This window comes from Pseudopipra pipra, chromosome 21 (assembly GCF_036250125.1).
Source record: "Pseudopipra pipra isolate bDixPip1 chromosome 21, bDixPip1.hap1, whole genome shotgun sequence".
NCBI classification, from domain to species: domain Eukaryota; kingdom Metazoa; phylum Chordata; class Aves; order Passeriformes; family Pipridae; genus Pseudopipra; species Pseudopipra pipra.
This window is the reverse complement of record NC_087569.1, coordinates 10522787-10550301: the sequence shown is the minus strand read 5'-3', so window position 1 is coordinate 10550301 and position 27515 is coordinate 10522787. Positions and strand designations below refer to the sequence as shown.

The window sequence follows — 27515 nt, the reverse complement described above, 5'->3', positions numbered from 1 at the left end:
AAAGAGCCAGAGAAGCAGTGTGGGCTGTTGGTATTTGTTGTTGGATAATTAAAATACCTCCTGCTTGCTCGGTGCATGCTCCAGGTGCCACCATGCTCTGAGTGTTCTCTTCTTGTCACTCCTTCAGCACTAATTCTGAAAGCAGCCCACGAGCAAGGGGATGAGACATGATCCTGTTTTGGGACTGAGTCATCGTCTTGCTGATGTGTCTGCACATGAATTGCCAGACCCACGCAGGGGCAGGGGAGCTCGTGTGTGTGCGTGTGACCGGAGCTGGGGTGGCTGGCCCGGGTGCCCGGGGGGACACACGGCTGGCCAGGGGCAGTGTTGGGCATGGATGTACTTGGATCATGTCCCCCTCTAGCCTTGAGCTGTGGAGGGGACGGGCTCTCTCAGCCCCAGCCCGAGGTGGTGGGGTTTGCACCATTCTGTGACCTGGGCCTGGGACACCCCATCCTCATCCCCATCCCCATCCCCAGGCTGCTCAACTGGGGCATCCACGGCTCCGTGGGCACCGACTCACCCTGAGCTTGCTCTTCCTCATCTGCTGACCTCTGTCATTTCCCAAAATGCAGGGGCAAGCAAAGGGCAGGGGGGTGGCTGCTCCCCAGCCTATTTCCAGCTCCTGTCTCCCTGGCAGGCTATTTTTAGCTCATCCATTCTACTTCTGTTGCCATCCATAAAGCTTAGAATGTCAACTGTAATATTAAACGAGCAGTGGGGAAGTGAAAAGAAAATGCCAGGGAGGTATTTAATAACTGAAACTCGGAATTTACGTGGGAGGCCAAAGATGCTCCAAACATTGCGGGGGGGACAATAAACCCAAACAAGCTGTCCCTGGATTATTGCTCCTTTGACAGGAGCAGGCAGCTTTGCAAAGACACCTGGTTTTCTAACATGGTGCAGAAGTAGCTGGAAAAGAAATGTGAGAGAGTAATTTATTTTCCCCTAGGTCCCGCTGTGCTGGAGTCGTTCACCTCACGGGTACAGCGGGACACACGCTGGTGAGAGGGGCAATGAGCCAAGCCTGGAGTCGGGCTCTGGAGCAGCTGACAGAAATGTTGGGCTGTTCTAGAACAGGCTCTGACACTGCCCAGCACCTGTGGCTCTTCCTCTCTCTCAGGGTGGGATTTTGTGGGGTTTGTGTTTCTTTTGTTGTGGGCTTTTTTTAGTGCATTGGTGCTCCTCAGGCTTCTCCCCGAGCTGTGTGGTGCCATTTCAGGTGTGTCTGTCACGTGCCACGTGCCTTTGGGTTTGCATCCAATACTCACCCCCATCCCTGTGAGCTAATTGGTTTAGTGTTGTCTTCAGTGGGCTTTAAATGATGAGACTTCCCTTGTGGGGGTCTCCAAGGCTGGGTTCTCCATCCTGCATGGGACAAGAGGGAGCTTCCCCACTCTGGATGTATTTAGGGACAGACTCATCTGCCCACCCACAGCTGGTGACTTCTCTTGCAGTCTGAGGAGGTGCCAGACCATTGGCCCCACCCCACCTTTGTCAGTCACAGACTGGTTTGGGCTGGAAGGGCCCTTAAAGCTCATCTCATTCCACCCCCAGCCATGGGCAGGGGCACCTCCCACTAACCCAGGTTGCTCCGAGCCCCATCCAACCTGGCCCTGGACACTTCCAGGGATGGGGCAGCCACAGCTTCTCTGGGCAACCTGTGCCAGGGCCTGTTCCAGTTCATCTGGTTCCAAGCCCCAGCCATTGGTCAATGATCTGACACATCAACAGACCCACGGTCTAAGGCATTTTCTAAAATAAGCTTATGACCTCTCTGCTGCTGCCTGGTGCAGCTTGCCATGGTGTGAGTGACATGGTGTCCCCAAGGTGAGCAAACCCCAACAAGCTGCAAATCACACGTTTCTGGCACGACAAAGTCGCCTTGTCTTTGGGTGGTTCAATGGGGGTTTGTGCATTGTGGATATTGCACATTCTGCTTTCCTGAAAATAGCCCTGGTTTCCCTGGAAAGCTGTTAGCCAGGGTTTGTGAGACATCCTGGGCTGAGAGCTGACAGCCTGTTTTGTTGGCCGGGTATAAGAGGCTTTTCACTCCCCAGCTCAACCCTCCTGGGTTCCCGTGGCTGCGACTGCTCTGCTTGACCCAGGAGTACCCCAGTGTAAGGTTAATTCTCCAAACTAGACTAAACAAAAATAGTGAATTTTAGTTTCCCTGCCTTTTTTCTTCTTTTTTTTTTAGCCTAAGAGTTAAACCTTTCTTTGTTGGGCTGCTGAAAGTGCAGCACATCCTCGTACAGGAAGGTGGAAAAAATCTGGAAATTATTAAGATGCCCAGAAACACTGAGCTGAAAGTTTGAGTGAGGTCCAGATTTATATACAAAGACCCTCATCGGGCAGCTCTCAGGGGTGATTCGATAAGGAGCTGAGCCCTGACTCATAAATCCACATACATTCCCTCTTGGAGAAGCCCCATTGCACATCCTGGCACATGTGACATCCCTGCTGCCTCTGGGGTTTCCCCTCACAGTAACTGTGCCTATGGGGTGGTTATGGCCACCTCCATCCCTTCCCCATGAAGGACAGGGCTGGATTCTGGCAGAAGAGCAGCAAACTCCCTTTTTTTTCTGCTTTTGCTGTTGGTGACAAGGCACCATCCAAGCCCCCCACCACTCACGTGGTGCTTCACCTCCTCTTCCTATATTGTCCCAGTTTGCTGGGCTGATGTGTGGGCAGCTTCCCAGAGCACCTCCTGGTCTGGCACTGCTGTCAGGGGAGTGTAACAGTCTCCCCAAGGTGAGCTGCCAGGACTGGAGTCAGGCAGTCTCTTCCCCCAGGACAGCTGATCGGGGCCAGGCTCCCGGTCCCGTATCCTGCATGTCACCCCTCCTGTGGGGAGAGAGTCTCTGCTGGGTAACAGAGAATATTCTCGCCCTCCATATGTGGTATACTTGTTTACAGAGGCTTAGAAATTATTTTTCCTTCCTACTGGTGACTTTTTCTTCCCCTTTAAATCCGGGTTAAAACTCCTCTGCAGCTCACTGCCATTCCCTTTGTACCCTCGTGTGCTGTGGAATCAGAAGCGGTGCCAGGCTTGCAGAGAGCAGCGGTGGACTGGGTTGTGGTTGCAAAAGCTAATTACCGGGTTATTGTTTCTAACAGTGCTAATCCCAACTTCATTTTCCTGTTAATTGTCCATCCATCCGGACTAGATGGGTTTTGTCATCCTGACTGTGCAGTGCCTGGCTGCGAGGTGTAACCAATGCTGCCGTGCCGGTGGGAGCTGTGGCCATCCCAGATGATGGGGCTGTGAAATGTAGTGGCACTTCTGGTGCTTCCCCGTCATCTGAGTGGAGGAGTCAGATTGGCAGACTCCTGTGCAATGATCCCCTGCTTAAAAATCAGCAAAGGAGCGTTTGGGAGGACGTTGCAGTGCTGGTGTGGGGGCGGTGGGAGGCTGGGGCTGGTGCTCAGGATTCTGAGCTCGCCGGATCCCTGCGTTCTGGGAGTGATTCATAGAATCACAGAATGGTTTGAGTCAGAAAGGACCTTAAAGTTTATCTTGTTCCAGCCTCCTGCCATGGGTAGGGACACCTTCCACTGTCCCAAGTTGCTCCAAGCCCTGTCCAACTTGGCCTTGAACACTTTCAGCAATGGGGCAGCCACAGCTTGTCTGGGCAACCTGTGCCAGGGCCTCACACTGGATGGGGAGGAGAGGCAGGGCAGGCTTTTATCTGGGGGGCTTTCTGAGGGCACTGAGGTTTTGGGAGGGGTACAGCCCAATTAGGGCTGTTTCCTTTGTGCAGCAGTGTTCGGGCTGTGCCTACCCACCTCTGCTCCAGCATCCTCATCCCTCTCTGCCCTTTTCCTGCTGCCTCCTGCCAGGACCCAAACACTTCTTGGCAGAAAAGCAGCAAAGAGAAGCTCCAGGAGAATTTTGCTCCACAAGTCCCTGGGTTGGGGCAGCCTGGCATGTGTTCTGACAGCACAGGCAGAGTGTGAGCGTTGTAGCTTTGGGAAGTGTGGCAAGGAAGCAAAGCAAATGGGATCTGTGGAGGTTGGCAGCAGGAAGGGGAGAGGAGTAGGTGGGTTTGTTTAAAATCCTCCTGTTCCAGCCAGGTAACCTTTCTGAAAATTGCATAAACCTGGAATTGTCTCTGGTGGGGTTGCCTAGGAACAGGCGGGCAGTTTTCCTAAGACGATGGACACACAGTCCCTGCTCGGGCTGTTGGGCACCAGGATGGTGAGCCATGTTATCCCACATCCTGGGTTTGCCTGGAGCAGCTTCCTGCTCACATGGGACACCTTGTGCCAGAGGTGGAGGGATTGGGAGACCTGGAACCAACCCTCCACAACAAATAGCCCCTTCCCAAGCCCCTGCACGTGGCTGTGCCACCATGCCCGCAGGGATCGCTGTGCGGTTCTAGTGGCGTTAAGCAACTTCCGAAGGCAGCGGGAGTAGCTGGAAGAATGCAGATCCTTTATTAATAGGGTTTACAGAAATTTTCTGCTGGGTAGAAATATTGATTCTTTATTCCTATTTTAAAAGGAGCTTTTTGTAATGATCACTGGGAGTCGTTTTCCTTTATTGATTGCAAGGGAGCCGTGCCGGAGCCCTCCCTCCATTCATCCCGTCCCACGAGTGCCGGTTTCCCTTTCAGGAACGTGGAACTTCTTAAATCAGCATTTCTGTCATCTTTGGGGGGGTTGCACTTGGTGGTTAAAGAGACACACACGTTTGCTCTTTTAAATCTGGTTACGCCGTTCTGAAAGTTCACCTTTGAGGGGGAGGAGGTGTGGGGAAGGCAAACGCTAAAAATAAACCTCCCCCCCCCTTAAGTAGATCAGTTCTGCGTTTGACATTTACATGGAATTCATTTGCATCTCATTTGTACGTGTTTCTGCTCAATAGGTAGAATGTAAGAAAGCACAACCTAAAGAAGTGATGTTTCCACCAGGGACGAGAGGAAGGGCACGTGGATTGCCGTACACCATGGACGCTTTTATGCTGGGGATGGGAATGTTGGGTAAGTGCCGGAGCCACCGCGCAGCTCCCGGGGCCGGCGGCTCCCGTGTTGTCTCCCTGATTCCCAAACCCTTAAAACCGTAGGGGTGAGCCAACCCCTGCACCTGCGTGGGTGCAAGGCTGAAACTTTTTAGCAGGGGTGGAGTGGAGAAAATAATCCTGTCTGTGGTAAATGATTAACTCCCCCCCGCCTGGAATATAAAAAATTTGCATTTAAATGGATGTTTTAAATAGCCTGTTTTACTCTTACTCGCAAAAATAGAATGATGAAAGATGCAGTGTGTTCATCCTGACTAAAAATGATCTCTCCCCTTTTTTAGAGGAATTGAGTCACACATTATTCCCCTTCTTTTAAAGGTAGCTTTGACAGTTCAGCATAGATAATTGAAAATCTTGCTGGTTCTTAAATGACATGGATGGAGGAAGCGGGGAGATGCGTAACAGGACAGGTCGCAACAATAATTACAAGTTTCAAGGAGATGGAATGGTATTTTAGTCCTGAGTATTGTGTCCAGAAAATACTAATTAAATGGGATAAATGATATTTAATGGCAAAATTCTATTTGTGTGCGAGGTCTATTTAGTTATAATTGGTTCTCATTTGTTTCTGCCTAGATAGTTGTTCTTTCTATATAATGTGACAACCTCTGGATGCTCTCTCCTCAGCCAAAATGCTGCCAATCCATTGCCGATGTTCTTTTGTAAAACCCCATGTATTTTCAACTTTCTGCTTTGTGTCCCTGGACTTCCCCTCAGTTGTCACATACTGTGTCCATAAAACTTGTGGGATAAGGGGGCATCTGGGGGTGTCCCCTGGCAGCAGAGAGCCTTTCCCAGGCTCACATCCCAGGTGTGTAGCCTCTCTGGGATGCTTTGAATTTTCTATCCTGTGTTTAGATGATCCCACAAACTGAGCGCAAAACCCAGCCTTGGAAGCTGGGTTGCCCTGAGCTCTGCCAGGCAGGTCTGGGGGCTGCCTGAGATGCTGGAGGACCCCAAAGCTCCTGAGGTGGACATCAGGTCAGAGGACTTGGTTCCTGTGAGGATCAGGCTGTTGTGCTGAGGTGTCTGACTCCAGGCACCGCTTGATTTGATAGGAAAAACTCCCTGCCATGTTTGCTTTATCTCTGAATTAATAGTACTTCTGTTTGTGTGGCTGGAGCGATCCATTTCTGGGACGTGTAATTGGGTTATTTCAGCTGATCATCTGTTTTGCTGTCCCCACGCTCCACCGCCACCCTGCCCCACAGTGTTGGGAAATTACATTTTCTGCTTAAAATATTTATCTTGCTCTAGTCAGTCCATGATTTCGTTACCTGTGTGTTCGCAGTGTGCTCGAGCAAATGTACTTGATTTCTGCTGTTCCTTTTCCACCTCTGGTGCCCCGGGTTGGGGTGGGGGAGGTGGTGGGTGCCACCGTGCTGGCCAGTCCCCCCAGCTGCAGGAGGAGGGAGGCCATGCCACCCTGGGAAGCCAAGAAGATCCACGGTGTCATCATCCCTCTTGTGCCCACCACGTGGCCTCAGCCCTTCTTGCAGCCGGGCAGGGGGTGAATGGAACCACGTTCACCTCAGAGTCCTGAAGGGATAAATTGAGCCCTTGGGTGCAGCAGGAGTCATTCCCACTGGAGCTGCCTCTCTGGGAAGTGATTGTTTCCAGCTGTGGGAAGTAAGGGAAGAAGCCCTCAGCAAGTGGACCTGCACAGAGGAAGAGATGGGGCACCTGTTGGCAGGCCCTGTCCTGCTGCAGGGGTGGGTCTGGGCCAACCCAACCAGTGCTGCTCCGGCGGGTCTCACACCGCACCCTCCCTGCGTTTCAAATTGGGGTGACTTGCTCAGCACTAGTGATTGATCCATGGTGAGAGCCAGATGCTTCATTATCCACTCTAGATGGTGTTTCATCTTCCCAGTTCCTGCTTGCTACAGTGGCACTGTGTTAAATAATTAAGTGCTAAACAAGGAGATTGCAGCGCAGGAGAGCAGAGCTGCCTGGATGGCCGTCAGAACCCCCCATTTCAAAGGCTGCAGGGCCCATCCCTGTGGGAAGAGGGGTGTAATTAACCCATCAAACGGCAAGGCACAGAATCCCGTCCTGCCGGAGGCAGCGTCTGCCACAGCCGAGTGTTCTGCGGGGTCTCAGGAGGCCGGGTCAGCCCTGTCCCGTTCCTCCTGTTCCGTGCCCAACTGGCCTGAACCAGAGCAAGTGGGGCTGCTCTGGAAGGATTTTTATACCTGTTTCCAGAAGCCCTTGTTCAAGGTCACCTTCTCCAGCTGCTGTTCACAGGCAGAGGAGGAATCAGAGGAACGAACGCACGAGACAACCCAAAGGAAGGAGCAGGGAGCGACTCCCTCCAAAGCTATTAAGGAAGTTGGTCTTTTTCATTAATCACAGCCTCCCCAAGGAGCCTACAGCAGCCAGGGTCTAAAGGTGCACAGGCAGCCGCTTCTGTGATGATTTGGTTGATTGGAGCAAAATTAAAGTGTTCTTCTGAAAGGATTTTTTGACTCGGAGAGCGCGGGCAGGCTGAGCCTTCTGCCAGGAATGCTTCTGGGCTGTCTGGGGCTCAGGCTGCTCCATGGACACACACGATCTTGAGGAGAGCAGGGACATTAATGAGCCTCTCTGCATGAAGAGCAGTCGGGACAGTTTCAGTTCCACCGACCTCCCTCTCTCTGTCAGCCCATCTTCCCTGTCAGGAAGAGCTGCTCCCCAGCCCTGGGGATGCTTGTGAACAGTTCCCGTGTCCCTCCCTGCACACATCTGTGGCTCAGTGGGAGCAGTTTGGTGACCAGGAAGTTCACCCTGTGCCTGGAGCCTGACTGCTGTCACCTGGTCCTGGTGTGCAGACCAGGAGCCCTGTCACCCAAGGACTTGACGGTGTCACATGTTGCCCCATAGCTTTTTGCCCTCTGTTCAGGTCTGTGCCTGCAAACTCGAAAAGAAGAGAGAAAAGAAGAAAGCAACATTAAGAGGAGATGGTCTTTGTCTGCCCTCCCATCTGAAGCTGCTCTCTGGGATGGTGCAGCCACCATGGCAGTGGTCCCAGTGCTGACACCCAGATCTGGATGTGACCCTGAACTCGGGCCCCACAGCACTCATTTCTCCTGGCAGTGGGCATCTTTCTGGTGTTTAATGTTAAAATTGGGCTCCTTTAACTTGCAAATCCCTGCAGAGACAGGAGCACTCATCCCCCAAAGCCTACACCCCTGGAGTGCCGGCGCGATGTCCGGTAGGATCACCGGGTTTCGGAAGGTCTCTGGCAGGGCTGTGTGTTCCTGCACACGCTCAGTCTAGGTAGGCTGAGCTCATGCATAAAAGAAGCTTGTGCCCTTCAAAGAAAGTCATTCCTTTTTCCATCAGACACTGTTGAGTGCAGCAGCAGCTGCCTGTGAGGCAGGATTCCAACGGGGAGCCCTTGGTTAGCACAGGCTGCCCTGGAGGCTGGCACGGTGCTCCGGCACCCGCCGCCGATGGGCACAGCTGCCATGAGTGTCATGTCACTCCTGAGTCCTGTGGAGTAGGAGACAGGTCAGCCCAGGGCCAAGGGAGAAGCTTCTCCAGCAGATGTGTTTCCTCTCTGTAGCTGCTCCCCAGGATGTGACCACCTGGGTGTCTATAGGGGATTATTTTTGGCTTTCATTCCTTCATGCAATAGGTGCTTATATCAAGGTCACAGCACGTTTCTTTTGGGAAAAACCCTCAGGATTTTTGTTGCAGCGTGGGACTGTGCTTTGGTGGGGAGACCCTGCCTTCCTTTGCGAATGACCCGGGGTTCCTCAGAGCAGCGTTTGGAGACAGTAATTTTCTTGCATTTACTAGAGCATTTCACTTAATTTTTCAGAGGTCCCTGATGTGCTCAGTGTTCCCACATATTGAGCATGAGCTTTGTGCATCTTGGATCCCCAAATTTTAAAATGAAAAGACGTTTCCATAGTCTGGGCAGGAGCCCAGTGGAAGTGGTGGTGTGAAGGTGGTTTGGTTGCTGGTTTGAGTTCTGCTCCCACGGGCAGGAGGGTCTTGCTTCAGAGGAGGTGATCCTGGCAAAACTTGGAATTTCGATTTACCAGCAAGGGATAGTTAGAGGGATTGGTCATTCCTCAGGACTACCAAAGCAAATCAACTGCTCGGTGCCCAGTGCAGGATGAGGATGGCACCTAATGGGAATGTTGGGTGGGTCAGCATGGCCATGATTTGGCTCGATGAAGGATCCACGTGGGCGCGGCGTTAACGCGCTATTGATATTCAGCCAGGCAATTTCTCCGTGTGGATCAGGCTTCGAGTCGTTAGAGCAGAGCTGGGCACTGCAGCAGTAAATGAAGAGGAAAATTGAAGTAATGTTGTATTATAAATTTATGATTTCATCTGCCTGACTTAGGGAGCATTGAGCTCTGGTGGTGCCGGCAGAGCCCCCGGGCAGCTTGGCTGGTGCCGCAGCCATCGGGCACAGCCATGTGTGGCCAGGGAGAGTGGGGCTGCAGTGGGACTGCCCTGGGGTGGAGGCAGGACCATCCTAGGGCAGGCAGCAGAAGAGGTGGCATCCAAAACCACTATGGGCAGTTGCCATCTACCACCATGGCAATCCAGCCAGAGCCACAGGCACCAACCTGCAGACCTCAGGTGCTGCCCAGCACATCAGTCCCCTGCACCCTGACAGTCATGAGCTGACAGATCTGCTTCAGTACTGTCTGAATCAAAATAAAACCTGATTTTTTCACTTGGCAAGGAGAGGGGCTGCGCTCGGACGCCGCGGGGCGATTTTTCAGCAGTGGTGTTAATGGCGCTACTTACTTAGCAAACAATCCATTTATCAATAGGGTTGTTTAAAAAAAAAAGTAGAAAGGAAAAAAGGTTTGTAAAGCTTAACTCTGAAAGATCTGATTTAATGACAGAGGTGATTAGTTTCTAAGGGAATCCAGCCTGTAGAGCTGTGAAATAAATAGTCAGGGGCTAAGCGGTGTGTACATATCGCTGAGAGCGCGATGTGCTGTCCAGGCAGCGCAAGGCTGCCTTTGCTTGGCACTGCTTAATCCCATAATCAGAATTCATCCAAGCATTTTTATCTTCCAGTTTTAGATTATGATTAATAGTACATTATATGTATGTATAAATCTGGTCGGAAATGGAGGGACTTGCTGCAGCAGGAAAATAGTCGTGTGATGGATGAGAGTATTAAAGGATAAATAAAAGCAGAGGTAGGAGCCCCCCAGAAGAGCCATTTGGCTGCTGAACGTGTTCTCGGCCTCCAGCCCAGCTGCTGCCAAGATTCCCACTGACTTCAGATAGTGGGAGCAAACTTTTCCTTTTCTTGATCTGGAGAGGTCTGGGCTGGCGCTGAGGGTCAGCAGGGATGTTGCATTAAGTGCACTGGAATTGTAAAGAGCAGAGCCTGTTTTTAAGAAAACTGAGCAAGGAAAGGTTGAGAATCAGCGGGAGGTTAGAATTCTAGGAAACCTCCTGAGTGTACAGGACACCTTGGGCATCGGCCATCCTGGTCACAGCAGACAGCCACGGTGGGACCACAGAGGACAGCTCATTCCAGTGGGCAGAGTTACCACTTCGTGCCTTTACTGAGGCCTCTTTATGAACAGAATGATCCCAGGTGGCTTTTTCTCCTGATAACCCTCCCAGAGCTGCCAGGGGTTGGCTGCGTTGCTGCTCTACCTCAGAAATGGCTTTCGAAGCTCCTCACACAGCTTCCTTTTACTTTCCTGAAAAATTAAAAGCTCTTTGACTCCCTGGCTCGTTTCTGCTGCTGCCTCCAACTCTTTGATGTGTTAACTGTTGTCCTTCACACTCCCGGGATAAAGAATTACTACTACCTTAATCTCCAACTGTCAATAGCTCTGAAGCAAAGTACATTCATTGTAAGCTCTCCAAATGTCAGAGCAAACCCGTGTTATGTGTTTAGCCTTAGCATTTGGCATTTACTCTTCCAGCTAACAAGTATGCACAGTCCTTGGGCTCCAGACACCAAAGTGCATGTTAATTACCGGAGTGACAGGGCTCCTGCTCGGAGCTGGGCCAGCTCTAGATGTTTCTATTCAGGGTAATGATGAAACCTCCCTGCAGTTTGGCATGAGCAGAATAAATCTGATTTTTTAATACCTTCTGTAAAATCAAGTCTCACCCATCCTTCCTGTCATTGTGTATTGTATTTAAAAAAAAAAAAACCTCTTCATTAATCCTTAATCTCTCTCTCTCTCTCTCTTTCTCTTTTCTTTGGCATTTCTGTGGTCTAGGTTACCCGAATTTTGTTGCAACGTATGGCCGAGGATATCCTGGATTTGCCCCAAGTTACAGTTATCAGTTCCCAGGTATGTACATTTCATTTGCAAATTTGCTTTATTTCCCCTCTTTCCTTCTTTTTTTTTGTTTGTTTGTTTGTTTTCTTTTTTTCCTTTTTATTTAAATCCGTAGCTGCAAGCTGAGACAGGCAAGTCTGCAGGGAGCATCTCACACGACAGCAAATTTTTTTTTTTTGTACTATTTTAAAATAGATATTTACAGAGACATATTTTAAGTACATTTTTCCTAGCATGTAAATTGGTACTGGTTATTTGAAAACAAACTTCTTAAATTAAAACATAAAGCAAGAGAGATCATTGAAGAGCTGTTACCCTCCCTTTGATGGGTTTTTCCTTTCATATATATTGTAGAGCTACACACAGACACGCACACAGAGACCCGCACACACCTTCCCGTGCTGTCCTGTGGTAAGTGAATATTCAGCTTTGGAGTGAAAAGTCCAACCTTCCTGTGTTCTGTGTCGGGGTCTCGGGGGTCCTTCACAGGAGTAGTTTTGATGTGTTGATGGTGGAGTTTGGCGTTGGTTGGTTCCCCCTTTCCTTGGCGTAGCTGCCGCCGCAGTGGGCCAGGACCAGGGTGGCTGGATCAGGAGAAAATAAATCATAGGATCACAGAATAGAGTGGTTTGGGTTGGAAGGGACCTTCAAAGGCCATCTAGTCCAACCCCCTCGCAATGAGCAGGGACATCTGCCACTAGATCAGGTTGTGCCGAGTCGTGTCCAGCCTTGACCTTGAATGCTTCCAGGGATGGGGCGTCCAGCAAAGCCCATCCAAAACCCCTTGTCCATTCCAGCACATCCACAGTGGGACTGACACCACGCAGGACAGGGAGCTCCTTTTCCTTTCACACTGGGGTTTTCCCAGCAGCTCAAACAAGCCCAGCAGCACTGCTGTGTTTGTGGCTGAAACCCCATCTGGCCACCGTGAGACCCCAGCAGGCCTTGCCTTAAATTCCTGAGCACCCTCATCACAGGGGCTCACATGCTGCAGCCCCACCACCTCCTGCCACGCTCCTCGGGGCTCAGAACAACAGGGTGGGAGCTTGGGGTAATGAGGAAACCAAATGAACCCCCTGTAGTGAGCAACATCAGGGCAGGAGGAAAAACAGCATGCTCATGGGAAAGTCCTCTAGGATGGGTGAGGATGTGGATGGATGCTTGGCTCTGCCTGCAGCTGGACATGGAGGCTGTGGCAGACACAGAGCCTTGTGTCTGGCCCTAGGTCATTAGAATGAGACCCTGCTTTGGGAGAATATGGATTGTCATCATCTGTAGGACGAGCAGTGTCCTTGGAATGGGGCTTTTGTGCAGCTGGTTTTTGCAAGACTGATAACACCAAGGGTAGCAGTGCTGTGAAGGTTTATTTTTTTGAATTCTACAAAAGCTCAGCTGTCTCTTCCCCCACCTGTGCTACACCCTCCCAGGCCAGGCCTGAAAAAAGCAGGGTGTCAGTGGAGCTGCTGGGGTGATGTGCTGGGCAGGGAGGGACAGCAGTAATGGGTGACACAGTGCTAGTGGGGACAAGGCAGGTGACCCCCTGGAGACCCCACCACTGCTCCACTGGAGCCAGTGGGAGAGTCCAGTCCCGCAGGATTGCAGCCAGGAGTTGGATGTGAGGAGGAGGCCTCAGCAGGCGCTGGTGTGTTGTCTCACACTCTCCTCCCGGCCCTCACGATTCCATGTGGCAACTGATACGTACGAAGGCACTGAATGAGAGACTCCTTTGATAGGTTTAATGATGGAAATCAGCAGAGCTTAGATGAGTTTAATTATAAACATGTCTAAAATGAACATGTCTGCTGCCTGGCAGCAAAGGCACCCTTCAACTCGAGCCCTCCTTAGATATATTTTCGTTAAGGGCCTTGTTTTTCCAAAGCAGGCCTTCCTGTTACTGCCTGGTTATTTTCAGTCTCCTGCAGAGATGGAATATGGAGAAAAAGATCCACGTGGGTTGTCAGCACTAAAAAGGTGCCCCAGCTGTGGGCCATGGTGAGCCTGCGGGAGCCGGGCAGTGCTGGGAGATGCTCAGGGTCCTGTCTCACCTTGTTGGGTTTCCCTGCCCCAAAGCTCTGCCCCTGCTCCACTCCCACTCAGACCATTCTTCCTTAGCAGCAGTCAGAACCTTATCAGAGTTGTTGGGGGGTTCTCAGATGATTTGGGGCTCCAGTCTCCAGGGACATGACCCGTCAGAGCGGCGCAGGGCGTGGGAGCCTCCTGGCCAGAGGTGCAACATGAGGGGTCAGGGGCCAGGCAGCAGGATGGAATGTCCCCCTCGCTGGAGCAAGTGTCTGGGGACAGAGAGCCCAGTGCCAGGGGAGCACAGCTCGGTGCCAGGGAGCCATTTGGGAGCAGGGCAGGAGTTGAGGTGCTGACCCTTCACGTGTTTTGGCACTTGCAGAAGTGCCTGTGGGGCTCGTGGCTTGGAGTGTGGGACAGGCACGTGCAAAACGATGGAGGGGAATCCGAAATCTGCTTTTTTGTAAGTTGTCAGGTCCAAAATCTCAGTGCTGTGATTTGGAGAGAGGAATTCTCAGCTGTTTCTGCAGGAGCATCCTGGGCTGTTGGTCTGAGAGCTTCCTCTGCCTCCCGGCTCCGCGACACCCAAACGTGGTGGTGGTCAATGTAAATGTGCATGTAAATGTACAGTCACACTCCTGGGGTTCCTCTGGGAGGAGGCCTGGCAGTGTGTTTCACACAGTACAGTCGTGTTCTCCTGCACGTGCCCGTCCCCATGTGCTGGGCAGGGGGGCCGGGCTGGCACGGGCACTGTCCCGCTGGGCTGTTGGTCTGTCCCGGCACAGGTTACACTGCCTAGCTACTATTTCAACAAATGAAAACCAAAAAAGGGAATTCCCACCTGGTTGAACTGTCCTGATGGTATTTACTGTTGTCCAGATGAAATGAGGTACAAATGCCACGCCCCAGCTGTTTGCATTCCCTTTCCCATGTCCGTGGCAGACACGGCGCTGCTGCAGCTGCGGGCAGGGTCCCCTCACAGGCTGTCCCACATCCTCTCCCACATCTCCCATTTCCTATGGCATGGGACAGCCCCTGACTCCACGGACAAGACATGTGCAACCCTTTGGTGACTGCTCTGTCCCCTCCCATCCCGTTATTCCCTCCATCCCTTCCTCACACAGTACGTTGCCTCTTTTATTTTAATTGCAATCACTCCCTTTCTGTGTCTCTTTTTTATTTTTTTTTTTTTTTTTATTTCTGGGACTTATCTTTTCAGTTTAATCTATTAATTTCTGTTCTTATTTCACTTTGCAGACTATTTGCCGATTTCACAAGACATAATTTTTATCAACTAGTTCTTAAAGATGCATAACAAATTAATCGGGGTTTACTACAGTGCTAATGAGAGAGAGACAGAGAAAGCCTGGGTGGTCCATGTTTAATATCAATGTCCACTGAAAAATTGCTGCTCTTACTGGCTGGTTTGATTGACTGGACTTTTTATTTTATTTTTATTTTTTTAAAGGCTCCATATCCTCACTGCTTTGAGTTTGCTTTTTAATTTTTTTATTATTTTTTTTCCTCTGCTTTGTTATGAGTTTTTAATGCCCACTTGGAATGTAACTCACAAGGATGGGGTCAGGGGCGTTCCGAAGGCATGACTTCTCACAAACTTCTTAGAAATGGTTTTATCAATGAAGTAGGAAGGGTGATTGGGTTGATTTGGTCTCACAAACAGCCCCAGAGAGAGTGATTGGTGCTTTTTAACATGGGGACATCCAGCAGTAGCACAAACCATATCCAGGGTGGAGCAAGAAGGGTGTCTCCTGTCCCTGGGATCATTGGCAGCCCAGGGTGTGATTATTCCAATTGGGTGACCCGATGGCTCTCACGGACCACACGTGTCCTCATCCCGTTCCCTTTGGATCGGTGGCTCTTGGAGAGCTGCCACAGTCACACAAAGGCCACGGCGAGATGCCACCAAGAGAGGGGCTGAGGCAGTTCCTGCCCCCCAGCAATTCCTGCCCCGCTCCCAGAGCCTGTGGAGCTCTGAGCAACCTGGTCTAGTGGAAGGTGTCCCTGCCCTTGGAACGAGATGAGCTTTAAGGTCCCTTCCAACCCAAACCCTTCTGGGATTCTGTGATCCCAAGCTCTGACCGCCCCTGCCCCGCAGCCGGCGATGCTCCTGCACACTCCTGCACCCGCTTCTCCTTCCAAACTTTGCTTGCAAATCATGGGGGAATCTCCTAAATTCTGGCCAAGCTTTCCCTGCTTAAGCTGCATCGCTCCTTTTCATCTCCACCCAAATCGCAGGAGAGCTGCAAAGCTCCTGCCATTGGCTTTAACAAGACCAGATTCTGGACTTTTGGGTAGAAAACACACATTATGTTTAAATTCTGCTTCTCTTGAAATGTTTCTGCCCATTTGATAAGTTTGTGAGAAGTACGTTGCATGCTTACAGTAGAACTGTAATGCATTTTAATGTTTGTTAATCCACTTGTTTAAAATGTCAGTGTCAAAGGCTCTACAATCCACGGCTGTGCTGTTCATTTCATTAAAGATGCTTGATGTAATAATTGGGTAGTTTTCTTTTGACTTTTCTGCAGGCAATAGCTTTTTTTAATCTGTATGGCTTCTTATTATTTTGTTTGGGTTTTTTTGCTATGAATTGCTTTGCTTTTGTGAACTTGTCTTAGTGTGCATGATTTGCAAACATTTCGGCTATTGTGAATTTTCTCATTTTTTGTAAATAGTCCATCTGTGCTTTTCTTTTTTTTTTTTTTCTTTTTTATGACTTTTTTTCCTGTAAGTAACTGAGGTAGAAAATAATAATAAATTGTTTACAACGGATCTGCTGTGTTGCTGCTCTCTTAGCTTGCAGTTTTAATATTTTGGTTTGGACGCCCCAAATAACCAGTACCAATGACAGTTGAATAAAAGAATAAAAACAACCATCACTCAGAGTGTGTGACCCGGTGTTTGAAGAACCTGCAGAGGAACAGTCACATATGAGGTGTGTTTACAGCAAAAATTACACCCAAAAAAAGAGACAACAGTGCACTTGTAACTGGGGGGAGAGGAGTGATCTGTGTTAAAATTGCAGCATCCCCACTGATGCTCCACCACGGTGGTGGGATGTTCCAGCACTGTCTTTATCCCAGTTATACTTTCTCTCATCATCACCTGAATGTTTGGGCATTCTCGAAGTTTCGTGGAAGCCTTCAGGTTAGGAATTTAAATTATTTATTTTAATTAAGGGTTTGTTTGCTTGTATGTTTGTTAAAGCTTATTAAAACCTTTGTGTATGGGGAGAGGTGGGAAAAACAAATATTTTCACGAACTTTGCAGAGCTCAGGGAAATACGTTTGCTTATTAATCATGGTGCTGCAGAGGGCAGGAGCCCAGCCTTGGGTCACACTCCTGCAGTGCCTGGGGCAGTGGAAATGCCTCACGGGATGGTTCAAAGTCTAGACTGGTGGGCTTTGTTATTATGAGAGCATTTAAACCAACTTTGTGTGAATCTGTAGAGCTTAATTTAGTTTCTTTCCTGATGCCAGTCCCAAACCGTTCGCTCGTGTCCCATCAGTGCTGGATAGGGAGATATTTTGTGTGAAAATTATTTGTGGCACTTGCCTAATAGGTAATAACTAGAAAGTAGTTATTTTCGGGGTAAGGAAAAGGAACTGGTGCCAAAGACAAGGGGAATTATGACAGACAAGGGCACGATTATTTTTAAATGTTTAAGCCTTCTGTGTCATAGTGTCTGAGAGAGGGAGATGAGGGAAGGGGGTTCCTGTGTCTGGTGTTCAGGACACCCAGATTCAAGTTCTGTTGCTGCTGCAGGTTTCCCCTGTGGTTAATAACCTCTAAGGTGAGTGCAGTGGGGATAGGAGGAAGAGAGTGTAGCTCCAGCATCCCAAAAATTCCATCTGTACCATGGTGCAGTGGTGTAAAACACCCAGTGTGGGGGGTGTGGTGCTTCCTTGACCCTGAGCCACATTCTCCTGTACTCAAACACCCAGCTGCTCTGGTGATGGAAAGTGATTTTAAAAGTGCTGCCTACACATGGCTTCTGTACCCCTAGGGAGCGATGGAGTCAGTATTAATAGGGGTCAGCTCTGTAAAACACTCTTCAAGCACTGTTACACAAGTGTAAGGCTTGTATAACATTTACTAATGGGAGCAGAGTTTGTCTGGTCGTGATACTGGAATGATCAAATGGAACACTCGGGAAAGGGGAACTTGGTGGCAGCTGCAAAATAGGACTAGGAAGTGTAAAACCTATTTTAAATCATCTGTTCAGTTAGTTAAGAGATGTGGAACAGAGCTGGAGATGTTTCTCACCCCTTTGTCTAACCCTTTCTTAACTGCTTAAAGTCTGCTCTGATCACCCCTGCACTGCATGCCTTGTTTTCACCTGAACACATCACTGCATCTGCATGGCACCAATGGTTTACAGAGTGCATTTGAAATCTGCTGGAACCACCTGAATTACCTCTTCCCACCTCTCTGTTTCAGCCTCCATCACTGAAAACAAAGACTGTAGACTGGACCTGGTTTAAAATTAAGATTTTGGGTGTTCTTTTGCTGAGGAGGGACCGTTCCCATTGCAGGTGCATCCCTGGAGGGAGGAGCAGCTGGAACTGCAGTCAGCAAGCTGAGAAATTAATGTAGCAAAGCCCATAAATCTCCAGCTAGAAGGTTCTCCTTCAAGTTCTGCTTAGATGACGGTAGCTTGTGTTTTGATGCAGGAAAAAATGGTCTTTAGAGGTGTTCCCTGAGACTGAGCAGAGCTGAAGCACCTTTGCCTCTTAGCACAGTTTTTCTGAGAAGAGTTGCGGTTTTTTAACGTTGCAGAGAATTGTGTAAAATGCCTTTTACACCTCCTATTTTCCCCACCCCTTAAAATAATCTGATCATTGACTTTAAGGTGAGGTTTTCCAGAGAAAACTGTTGATCTGAGTTGGTGGTCCAGCTGCCACCACTGCTGATGGCAGCAGAGTGTGGCCAGTGAAAATGGTGCCTGTGTCCCTTTGCTGCTCCATCTCCTCGATGTGAGTGAGGCTCATCTTGAGGTTTCCTCAACCACCATGTCTGGCAGAGGACCAGAAGTGCCCAGAGCCTTCGTCAGGTTTTTCTGTACTCATAACTTTAGTGCAATAAGAACACCTTGAACATTGAACTTGAACACTCATTGTCCTTTTCTCAGCTGCTCACTGATCCATGCCTGGAGTTGGAGGCTTTAAAACTTCAGGGTCATTGCCCTGGAAATGAGTGATCCTGGAGGGACAGAGAGTCGAGAAAAGGAAAAAACCTCCAAACCTGCCAGTGTCTCTGGAGGGCTTTGTGTTTTGGGGTGATGCTGCAGATCCAGAGAGTGGTTTCGGCTGTGAAGAGGCCACAGCTGCAGCGACCGGGAGGTGTAATGAGAATAATTATTCACAAGAGTAAAGAGGCATAACACAAATACTTGTGTGTGGAGGAAAACATGGATAACCCTACAGAAGGAGGAACATGATCTGGTAATGCCCATCCTGCTGTGAGGAATTCTCTGTGTCCGAGCACGACGGCTCACCTGCTTTTGTGCCTTACGCCTCAGTAGAGACAGTTTTTAACTGTAAAGCTGTTAAAAATTGGAGCTGGGGTTGCAAAGAACCTGAAGAGATCAGTCTCCTTATAGCCCAAAAACATTCAAAGGTGAATGTTTTCCCATCTCATTTAGTAGTAGGATTTCCAGATGACCACTGAGGAGCTTCCAGGTCCTGCCTTGCCCAGGAGCGGTGATACGTAGTTTCTGCAGCAATGCCCTGAAGGTTTCTGCGCTCAGCATCCTAATCCTCTCCTCTGACTGTTCTTACAGTGTGGGTTGTGGAATGCCCAGTAGCGTTTCCTCCAGTGGGGCACTGGGAAGGGCTCTGTCTGCCAGTGATGGCCATGCTGGGTGAGCTGCAGCATCTCTGAGAGGGGCTCAGCACTTGGGCGCGTGTGGGTGGGGAAGAGTTTCCCACCCTCTGGTAACCTTGTCCTGTGATTTACTGCCTTCTCTTTTACGTTGCCTCTTTGTGTTGAATTTTTCTAGCTTCAGCCTCCAGACACAAATTCTTTTTATGCCTTTGTTCATCATCAAGGACCTGTCTTTAAATAATACTTCCCCAGATAGTTTAGGTCATTCATAAAAATTGAAGCAAGCAGCTTAACCAAATAGCTCATTTTCCTTACCATCAGAGCAACCGAAATGAGGCTTGAAGCAAATCAGTGCCACGTTGCTGAACTTTAAATAGGTGCCTTAATGTGGTTCCATCTAACCTGCCCTTGTTCATCCAGCAGCAGGTGACTGAAATGCAGGAATTCAGAGCTGCCTGCTGTGAGGCAGCCTGGGGCCAGTGAGCTCACAGGTATTTCCTCCTCTGCAGCGATCATTTCCTTTATACTTACCTTGTTGGTTAAAAATTGATGGTAAATAGGGGGGTGGAATGAGATGATCTTTAAGGTCCCATTCTATGACTTCATGGTTCTATTAAATGCTTTCATCGAAGCCACCAACTTCATATTGAACAGAATTACTTGCTTTTAGGAAGCGATTCGGTTGAAATTCTGTCATCTATTCACTTGAAGCTCGTGATTCTCTGTGTTTCACCAGTTGCTAATTAGGGACAATCCCAGTTACATACTAAGTTTGAGTGCTGGATGGTGGGAACTTCCATAGGGCATGTTTGAGGAATGGAGCCTTGAAGCTGCTGTAGGGTAGAAACAGGTTTTAAGTGGAGCAAATAACCTAAGTCAGCCGCCAGCTTTTGCTTTTTGGTTTGTAGTTTTTTGAATAAATAGGTTTTTTAGAACAAACTGTTTGCCTTTGAGAAGTTTCCCAGTTTTCAGCACGGTGGAATAACTGCAAAAGGGTTATTGCTCTTGAAACGCCACAGGATGATAATTTGGAGACAAACATGGCTTTGTCTCACTGATGCATAAAGTAATTACTGGGCAGAAGTGCACCATTCTCATCCTAAAACCCATGGCCTGAGAGTGGCTACAGCTGAAAAATGGGTCATTTACTGTACATAAAGTGGAAGTGCCAAATTTTAAATTAACTATATTTGGGTTTTACTGTTGTTTTGAAATTCCAGAGCAGAAATATTTGCTCATCATAACATCCATCATAACAGACATCGGATGTGCAGCATCAGGGGATGTTGGGCCTGGGACAGACCCTCCCACGTGTGGCTGTGCCCTGGGTGACTCAGGGGCTGCAGGATGAGGTTCCATGGTGCAACGTGTGCTCTAGCTGAAGTTTCCTAATTTTCTGACCTGGTGAAGTAGATTTTAATCAGCTCAATGTAAAATGGAAAAATACAAGGGGAACCACTTAATGGGACTGTCACAACAGAGGAGCTGGAGTGGCTTGGGAGATGCTGCAAGTGTTGATAGAATTGATCAAAACCTTAGGAAAGAACTTCCCTGTTTCCCTGGGGATCTGCCCTGCTCCATGCTCGGTGCCTGGCATTGACTGTGGTGTGGACAGTGCCATCCCCCTTCTCCAAAGACAGACCTGTCTGGTGGGAAGCACACGACATTCCAAGCAGGGCTTGTCGCTGCTTCCACGTTCTACAGACTTTGGAAGAGCTTCACAGAGTCTGCAATCAAATCCAAAAGAGTTAATTGCTACTAAACCATAGTAACAAGTTGTGAGTTATTTGGTAGAACACCAATCTTTGATTAGTTCTAGGGAATATTTGATTTCTCTGTGGGTATGTTCTTCTCTAAATATTAAGCATTGAGTTGTTCATCTAATGCTTGGAGTAGTAGCAGTTTTTTTCTTTCTGATCTGTGTTTCCTTATAGAAGGGGAAGGGGAGTGTGAGACAGAGAGCCTGGAAGATGAAGGTTTTGAACATAAAGGGATTGTTTTGGGATGGAGCTTTCCCCTGTGTGTGCTCACCATTTAAGATGACGTTTTTGTGCGGTAAATTGGACCCACGCCTGCCTGCCTTCAAAAAAAACTACCAGGCTCTTCTGCTTCATGGTTTTGAGTCTCTGATACTTTTGAAATGAAGCCTAAAGATCCTCCAAAGAGGATAACAGTGCCTAATGGAAAGAATAATGGGAGCGAGAACCCATCTGAAATGACAGCTCTGAGCCTCACACAGCTTTTCGGGCTGATCAAAGCTGCTGGGAACGCTGTTTGAAAAGGGGAGATCAGCTCCCCTGCTCCTCTTCCCGCTCAACCTGCACACGATTTCATATTCCAGCCTTCTCACTTTTTTCCTGGTAGATCAAGTGACCCTCCTGAATGGCTGGTGTTTGGATCAGTGCTCTGGGGACCAGAGTGTAAGAGGTGAACTGTTGGGGTGATGAAGCCTCAGAGCTCGATCCCCTCGTGCACAGGGACCCCCAAAATGCCCCACACAGAGCAGTCTGCAGCTCCTCTGCCCATGTGTGTGAATACTCCAAACACCTCATAAACACAGAGGAAGGGAGTTGCTTCCTCGTTGTAGTTTTATGGTGGCTTTTATTTTATTCCCTATGTGTGTCCCACGATTTTGGTTGTTTTCTGAAGTCAGGTGATGATTTGAGCATCTCAGCTTCCATTTTTATTCTTATTTTAAATCCCCGTGCTCATTGCTGAAGTCTGAACATGTGACCTCAGGTGCCCAAGTGCTTTAGAAATCAGAAGCAGAGGGAATTCTTTGCATGGTATTTTTTTATTTAAGAACTAAATTCATGATCTCTGTGACTTCTTTTTGGGATGATTCCTATTGTTTGGTTGTTTTAGAGGACGAGGTCATGTGTGCTTTGGGGATGCAAAATACCTGGGGTCTTCAGGGGCTGAGCAGAGCAGGGCTGAAGGAGTCAGTGATTTCTCTTAGAGCCAGGGCTGCAAGGAAGGGGGTCCTGGCAGTGTGGAGGAAGGGGTGGAATGTGGTTCTTGTGTTAATTCCCTCGCTCGTGGTTGCCTTGTAACCACATCCAGGCTGGAGGAAAGAGAACTCAGTGATTTGAGAAGGAACAATCCCACTGGAGTGGGAGATGGAGCAGGGCCTGTTGAGCCCCTCGAGCCCCCGTGGAGACTGGCCTTGCTTAGGCAGCATTGTTCTCACCAGATTTGTTCACAAAGCCCCTGGAAAATCCGCTAAATCCCAGGCTCTCAGTGCCATGCAAAGCACCAGACACTGGGGCCATGTGCTGCAGCCCAGGCCTGTGAGCCAGGGCTGTGCTGCCCCAGGATCCCCTTTCTCCCAAACTCACCTGTGCCTGCACCCAACCATGGACCAAATCTGGGACCTCAGGGCAAAGCCTTTAACCCAGATGTGTCCATCTCCCCTCCCTGCTTCACTGTTTAAAGTGAAACTATTGATGCAGGAAGCAGGAAAATTTTTCTGTGAAAAATTGCACTTGGAACGCTGGGTTTGGCTTGTTCTGAGCAATGAGAGAGCATGAAATTGCTGTGAATCCTCAGGGCTTTCCTGGACAGTGTGTGAGCCCAGTGCAAAACATTTATTGTAAAATACCTTCTAATTGCAGTGCCTGAAGTGGGCACTACTGGGAGCTTGTTTCCTCTGGGCAGTTGGGAGCAGCGGGTACACAAAGGACAGGGATGGTGCTGGCAGGAATCAGTGCCTTAAACAAACACAAGGAATGAATTGATCTCTCCCTCCACCCCTCTGATTTTCCAGTGGACTCGAGAGGGCTTGGAGGGAGTGGGGCTGGTGCCGACCGTGCTCCCTGCCTGGCCTGGCCAGGGTGGGATCTGGAGCACACTGCCATTGGTGCTCCCACTGGCTGCAAGGTACTCTTGCCCAGACACCCATTGCTGGCACCCAGTCCCCTCCAAGCCAGTGACACTGGGCCACTGTTTTCAACTCTGGGCTCTGCTGGCTGCAGCTTCTCCTTGTCCCCTGCTCCAGCTCTTGCGAGTGTTCCCAGTGCCCCGTGCCGGGATCCCTGTCAGGCAGAGTGGAAGGGTGTCAGCTGCCTGTCACTGCTGGGAGGGTCAGGAGCAAAGAGCCACACGTTACCACAGGGAGTTGGCACAGTGGTGAGAGGTCACACAGCATTAGTGGCTCGGCAGCAGTGCCAGAGAATCTGTTCCCAGCTGAGCGATGGATGCGGTGCCTGGCAGAGGGCGTGTTAGTGGGGGATCGATTGCTTTCAGTACGTTGGATTGATTTGGGGATCCTCCAGCGATGGAACCAGCCTGTGAGTGTATCAGTGAGCAGGGTTTTGCCAATCTTGATAATCAATCCCCGTTTCCATCTCCCGCTCCCGGAGCTGGTGCTGTGGCTGTTCCGCCTCCGGCCGCCTGCAGCGTTCCCGCACGGAGCGCGAGCAGCCGATCACACTTGAGTTGTTTGGAGTGCCATGTTGCAGAGATGCTTTTATCTCAGCATTGGGATAAAAGCTTTCTTTGGGGGCGGAGGGATTAATTTTTCACACATCTGTCCACTGGAATGCAATAACGAAGCCTTTGTTCGGGTTCTTTCCGTGGAGCGCCTTCTCCACCCTTGTTATTTCACTCTTCTTTTGCATGGCAAAACTTTTTGTCCTGCATTTCAAATAGATCTTGAGCGTCCCTGGCAGCTGAACAAGAGAAACAAACTTTCCAGCCCCGTTGTTTGTGCTGTTCTCAGGGGATGCTTGGTGATTTGAAGGGTATTTGATTGGTTTTGGCAGAGGCATTTTATCCCGTGGAAAATCCACAGCTCCTTTGATCCCTTGCGGATGGTTTAGGGAGCCCCTGGAGCCTCCAAATGAGAGATTTGTGGGTGGCCAGCTGGTCATGGAGGTGCCATGGGAACGCTGAGGACTCTGCTCTTGGGCCGTGCGCCGTGGTGGGCAGGGAACAGAGGGGGAGAGGTGGGGAATGGTGCCAGCTCTGCTCCTGCCTGAGCCACAGTGGGAGGGCTCGGAGCTTGGCCCAGCCATGGCTCTGCATGAGAATGAAGCCCCAGAGCCTCAGCCCTTGTCCTGCAGATGCTTTCCTTGCTCTTTGGAGGTTAATTTAACTCCAAAGTCTCCCTAGTCCAGGATATCTCAGCTCCAGCCTTAATTGTATGTCAGGGAGACTGACCAGGGTCGATGGTCCCATCCCCAGCAAGAGGGAATTTAACACTCAGGTTTAACACAGATTATAACATTCCCCAGTCCGGATGTGCTTCCCACATCCCACAGAGGCTGTAGCAATTGCAAGCCAACAGGTTCACCTCAGCCCTGAGGGTTGGGTGCTGGGCTCAGTGCACAGGGAGCAGCAGCCCGGGGAACCTCTGCATGCATTTACCTGTGATATTTTTTTTTCCCCCAACAGCCCTATTACCATATTTAAATGCAAGTATGTCTTTTTTTAATTGATGTATTAAGTAGTTTCAAGTCACTCTAGTTTAGTTCTCTGCTCCTTTGCCCTGATAGATGAGCTGTAGCTGAGCCAATAGTGTAGAGGTAGAGGCTGTAGTCTGCTGATCTCTCTGGGGTTTGCTCGCTCCTCTGGCTCTCTCTTCTCTTTCTCTGTGCCTCAGTTGTTTTTCTGTGGTTCCTCAGCCTTGCAAAGCAGCTGTGATCAGAGTCCTGGGCCCACTCAAGTGGCAGGTCGCATCGTGGCAGCCACCCCCAGGGTTGTCCTGTTGGGCAGCGGGAGCGGTCGGAGCTCCCAGAAACCAGGAACCTCTCGGGAGTTGTTGACTTTGAGGTTTGGGGTTCTTGCTGATCACCTGGACTTTGCCATTGCCCTCTTAAAATATATATATTGAAAGTCAGTCTCTGACAGATCTTGTGAATGTTAATTAAGTAAAGGCATTAAATCTGCGATCTTGCTGGCAGCATTCCATTCCTCCGGAGGGCTTGCTCCCCTGGAGCAGGGGGTATGTCGCTGAGCTCCTTGATCTGCGGCTGTTTTGCTTTCAAGAGCTTTTTTCTTTCTTTCTTTCTTTCTTTTTTAAACCGCATTCCATTGAATTTTTTCTGCTTGATCCCAGCAAATCTGTGATCTTGACACGAGGACCTCCTCATATTTTCCATTACTGCTCTGTCTATAGACCAGCACGTTATTATCACTTGCAAATAAGCCTGGAAGAGAATTCCCTGGTTGGTTGTGGAGCGGGATGACCCCGTTTGTTTGGGAGTACAGAGACATGAGCTGAGTGCTGCGGGCTCTGCCACCAGCCTGTCCACCTCGGCTCCACGATGTGCCATGGCCAGGTGCCCCATTCCTCCTCTGCCAAAGGGGTTTGTGCTGGCAGGGCCCTCTGGCAGCGGGCACCTGGCAAGGGCTCGGCTCTTCCCAACCACGGTGCCTGTTGGTGGCACAGAGAGCCGGGATGGCGAGCTCTGGGAACGCCATGCCCTCGGTGGCCACCCTGGGCCCCGCAGAGACTCGTGGTACCCACTAGCTTCTTTCTTTACCCTTCTCCTTTTCTCCATGGCCAGGTTTTCCGGCAGCGGCTTATGGACCAGTAGCAGCGGCGGCCGTGGCGGCAGCAAGAGGATCAGGTAGGGGGGCCCGTGGAAGAGCAAACCCTCAGAGTGCAGGGTCAGGTAAAAGCTCTGTCGGTATTCTGTGTGGCTGCAGCTCTCCATCATTTCTCTGATTTTCCTCACACTTATCCTGGGGACCTGAAAACGAAAGATCCAAAAAAAAATTATATAGAAATTAAGTAATCAGTCCCGACCCAAACCCAAACTACAAGCAGAGGCCACGGGGGCTGGAGCACCTGCAGGAGATTGGCATGAGAACTGCCAAAACCAGGGTAGATATTCCAATTTGTTTCTTTCTTTATTCGTTTATTGTGTTGGTTTCTTTATTTCTTTGGTTTAAATTTGAGGTTCTAAAAGACACACCCCCCCCCAAAAAAATTTAATTTGTGTTTTTTGAAAAAAAGTTTTGGTTTCTCATGGGAAGCTGGGGTTGGGTTGAGGTGGTGGCAGCAGCTCCAGGTGCTCCCGCCGTGCCCGGAGCCGCTGTCACCTCCTCTGCCACAGCCAGCACAGAGCATCCCCCCAGCGAGGGGCTGTGTCCCTTGAGGACAGTGTCACTCGTGCCATCAGCAATGGCACTGCTTCCACGAGGAATGCCAAAGCTTTTCTTCTGTCCTTCCGAAAGCTTCTGTTTTTTTTCCCCTTAAGGGAAATAAATAAATCATTGCCAATTACTGTTACTGCCTTAGGTTTAAATTTTGCCAAACACACGAATTAGGACTTTGCTCAGGTGACAAGGAGTTCAGGGCAGCCATCGGTGAGCTGTGGGCTTGGCTCCCGAGCCAGGCCAGGATGGAGCTGCTGCCGGGACGGAGCCGCTGCCAGCCCGGTGTCCTCTGCCCCAGTGTCTCCTCGGAGGACACGGCGCTGGCAGCACCTTCCAGCTCACTCATGGCTGAGCTGGGGGTTCTCAGTGACTTTTCTGGCAGTGCCGGTGGGTTAACGAGGCTCTCCCCGAAAAGCCACGGCTGCGTGAGGGGTCAGGAGGAGGGCGCAGGCCCAGGTGTGTCTCGAGTGCGAGCCCAATGCCATGGAGGCCAAAGAAAGACACCAGGAGAACTCCGTTCCATGCAAACTGGCACTGCTTGCAGGCTACAAAGGACTCTCTGTACCAGTTCCATCTTGTGGCATGTAGAGAGCGCCTAAGGGGTGACTTGCCAGCCTGGTTGTGGGGATCCCCCATCTCCCGGCTTCTCCTACTGCCCCGTCACAGAGGGGGAAAAACAAACCCAAAGAGAAAAACAAACTCAAATGAAAAACAAGATTGCTTTTGCATATGCTTCCAGGAAAACAGACCTCATTGTTTCTGCCTCTTCCTCATGTTTTGCCCTTCAGGTTTTGTTTTACGTGCAAACAGACCTGGTGAGTTGCCCCTTAGCAAGGCACAGAGGGTTTGGCTCGATTAACGTTGCTTCCCTGATTATTATGATTATTTTTTTTAATCGGAGTGCTTTTGGTGCCCATTACAACTGAACTGAGCATTGATCAATTCTGTGCCTGAAAATCATTTGTCTTTAATTTGAGTGTTTTTTGGTTTCTCTTTTGTTGGGTTTTCTGTTTTGTTTTTTCAGTTCTTTTGGTTTTTGATTTGAACTTGCAATACGAAACTAAATCTAACCCTAAATTAACAACACCCTTTCTGGCAAGTTTAAAGAGCAGTATGGTGTTTGGAAATGTCTTTTCAAGCCTCAAAATTGCCTGTGTGCACAAAACTGGCAAAACCCCAAAACTGAATCCAAAGAGCCCCTGTCCCTCCCCAGCCCCGAGGTCTCAAGGAGGAAGATGGGTTCGTCACCGGCCCCATGG

At 49.7% G+C, this 27515-nt stretch overlaps 1 protein-coding gene across 20 annotated transcripts in view; it reads left to right on the top strand.

Annotated features, from left to right (window-relative positions):
* The window catches only part of MSI2 (musashi RNA binding protein 2), a 223700-nt gene that overhangs the window by 170925 nt on the left and 25260 nt on the right, over window positions 1–27515 (top strand). For 8 of the 20 annotated variants that reach the window (XR_010435676.1, XR_010435677.1, XM_064678123.1 and 5 more), the window contains 4 exons: window positions 4871–4985; window positions 11224–11298; window positions 24547–24570; window positions 25662–25769. Coding sequence is in view for 18 of the 20 variants with exons in the window: in XM_064678123.1 (XP_064534193.1) it covers window positions 4871–4985; window positions 11224–11298; window positions 24547–24570; window positions 25662–25769 (322 nt within the window). In the remaining 2 variants the exon portion in view is untranslated. Of the gene's footprint in view, window positions 1–4870; window positions 4986–11223; window positions 11299–14562; window positions 16099–24546; window positions 24571–25661; window positions 25770–27044; window positions 27072–27515 lie in introns of those variants that run through there. The other 12 variants (XM_064678125.1, XM_064678115.1, XM_064678124.1 and 9 more) reach the window with 7 other exon arrangements.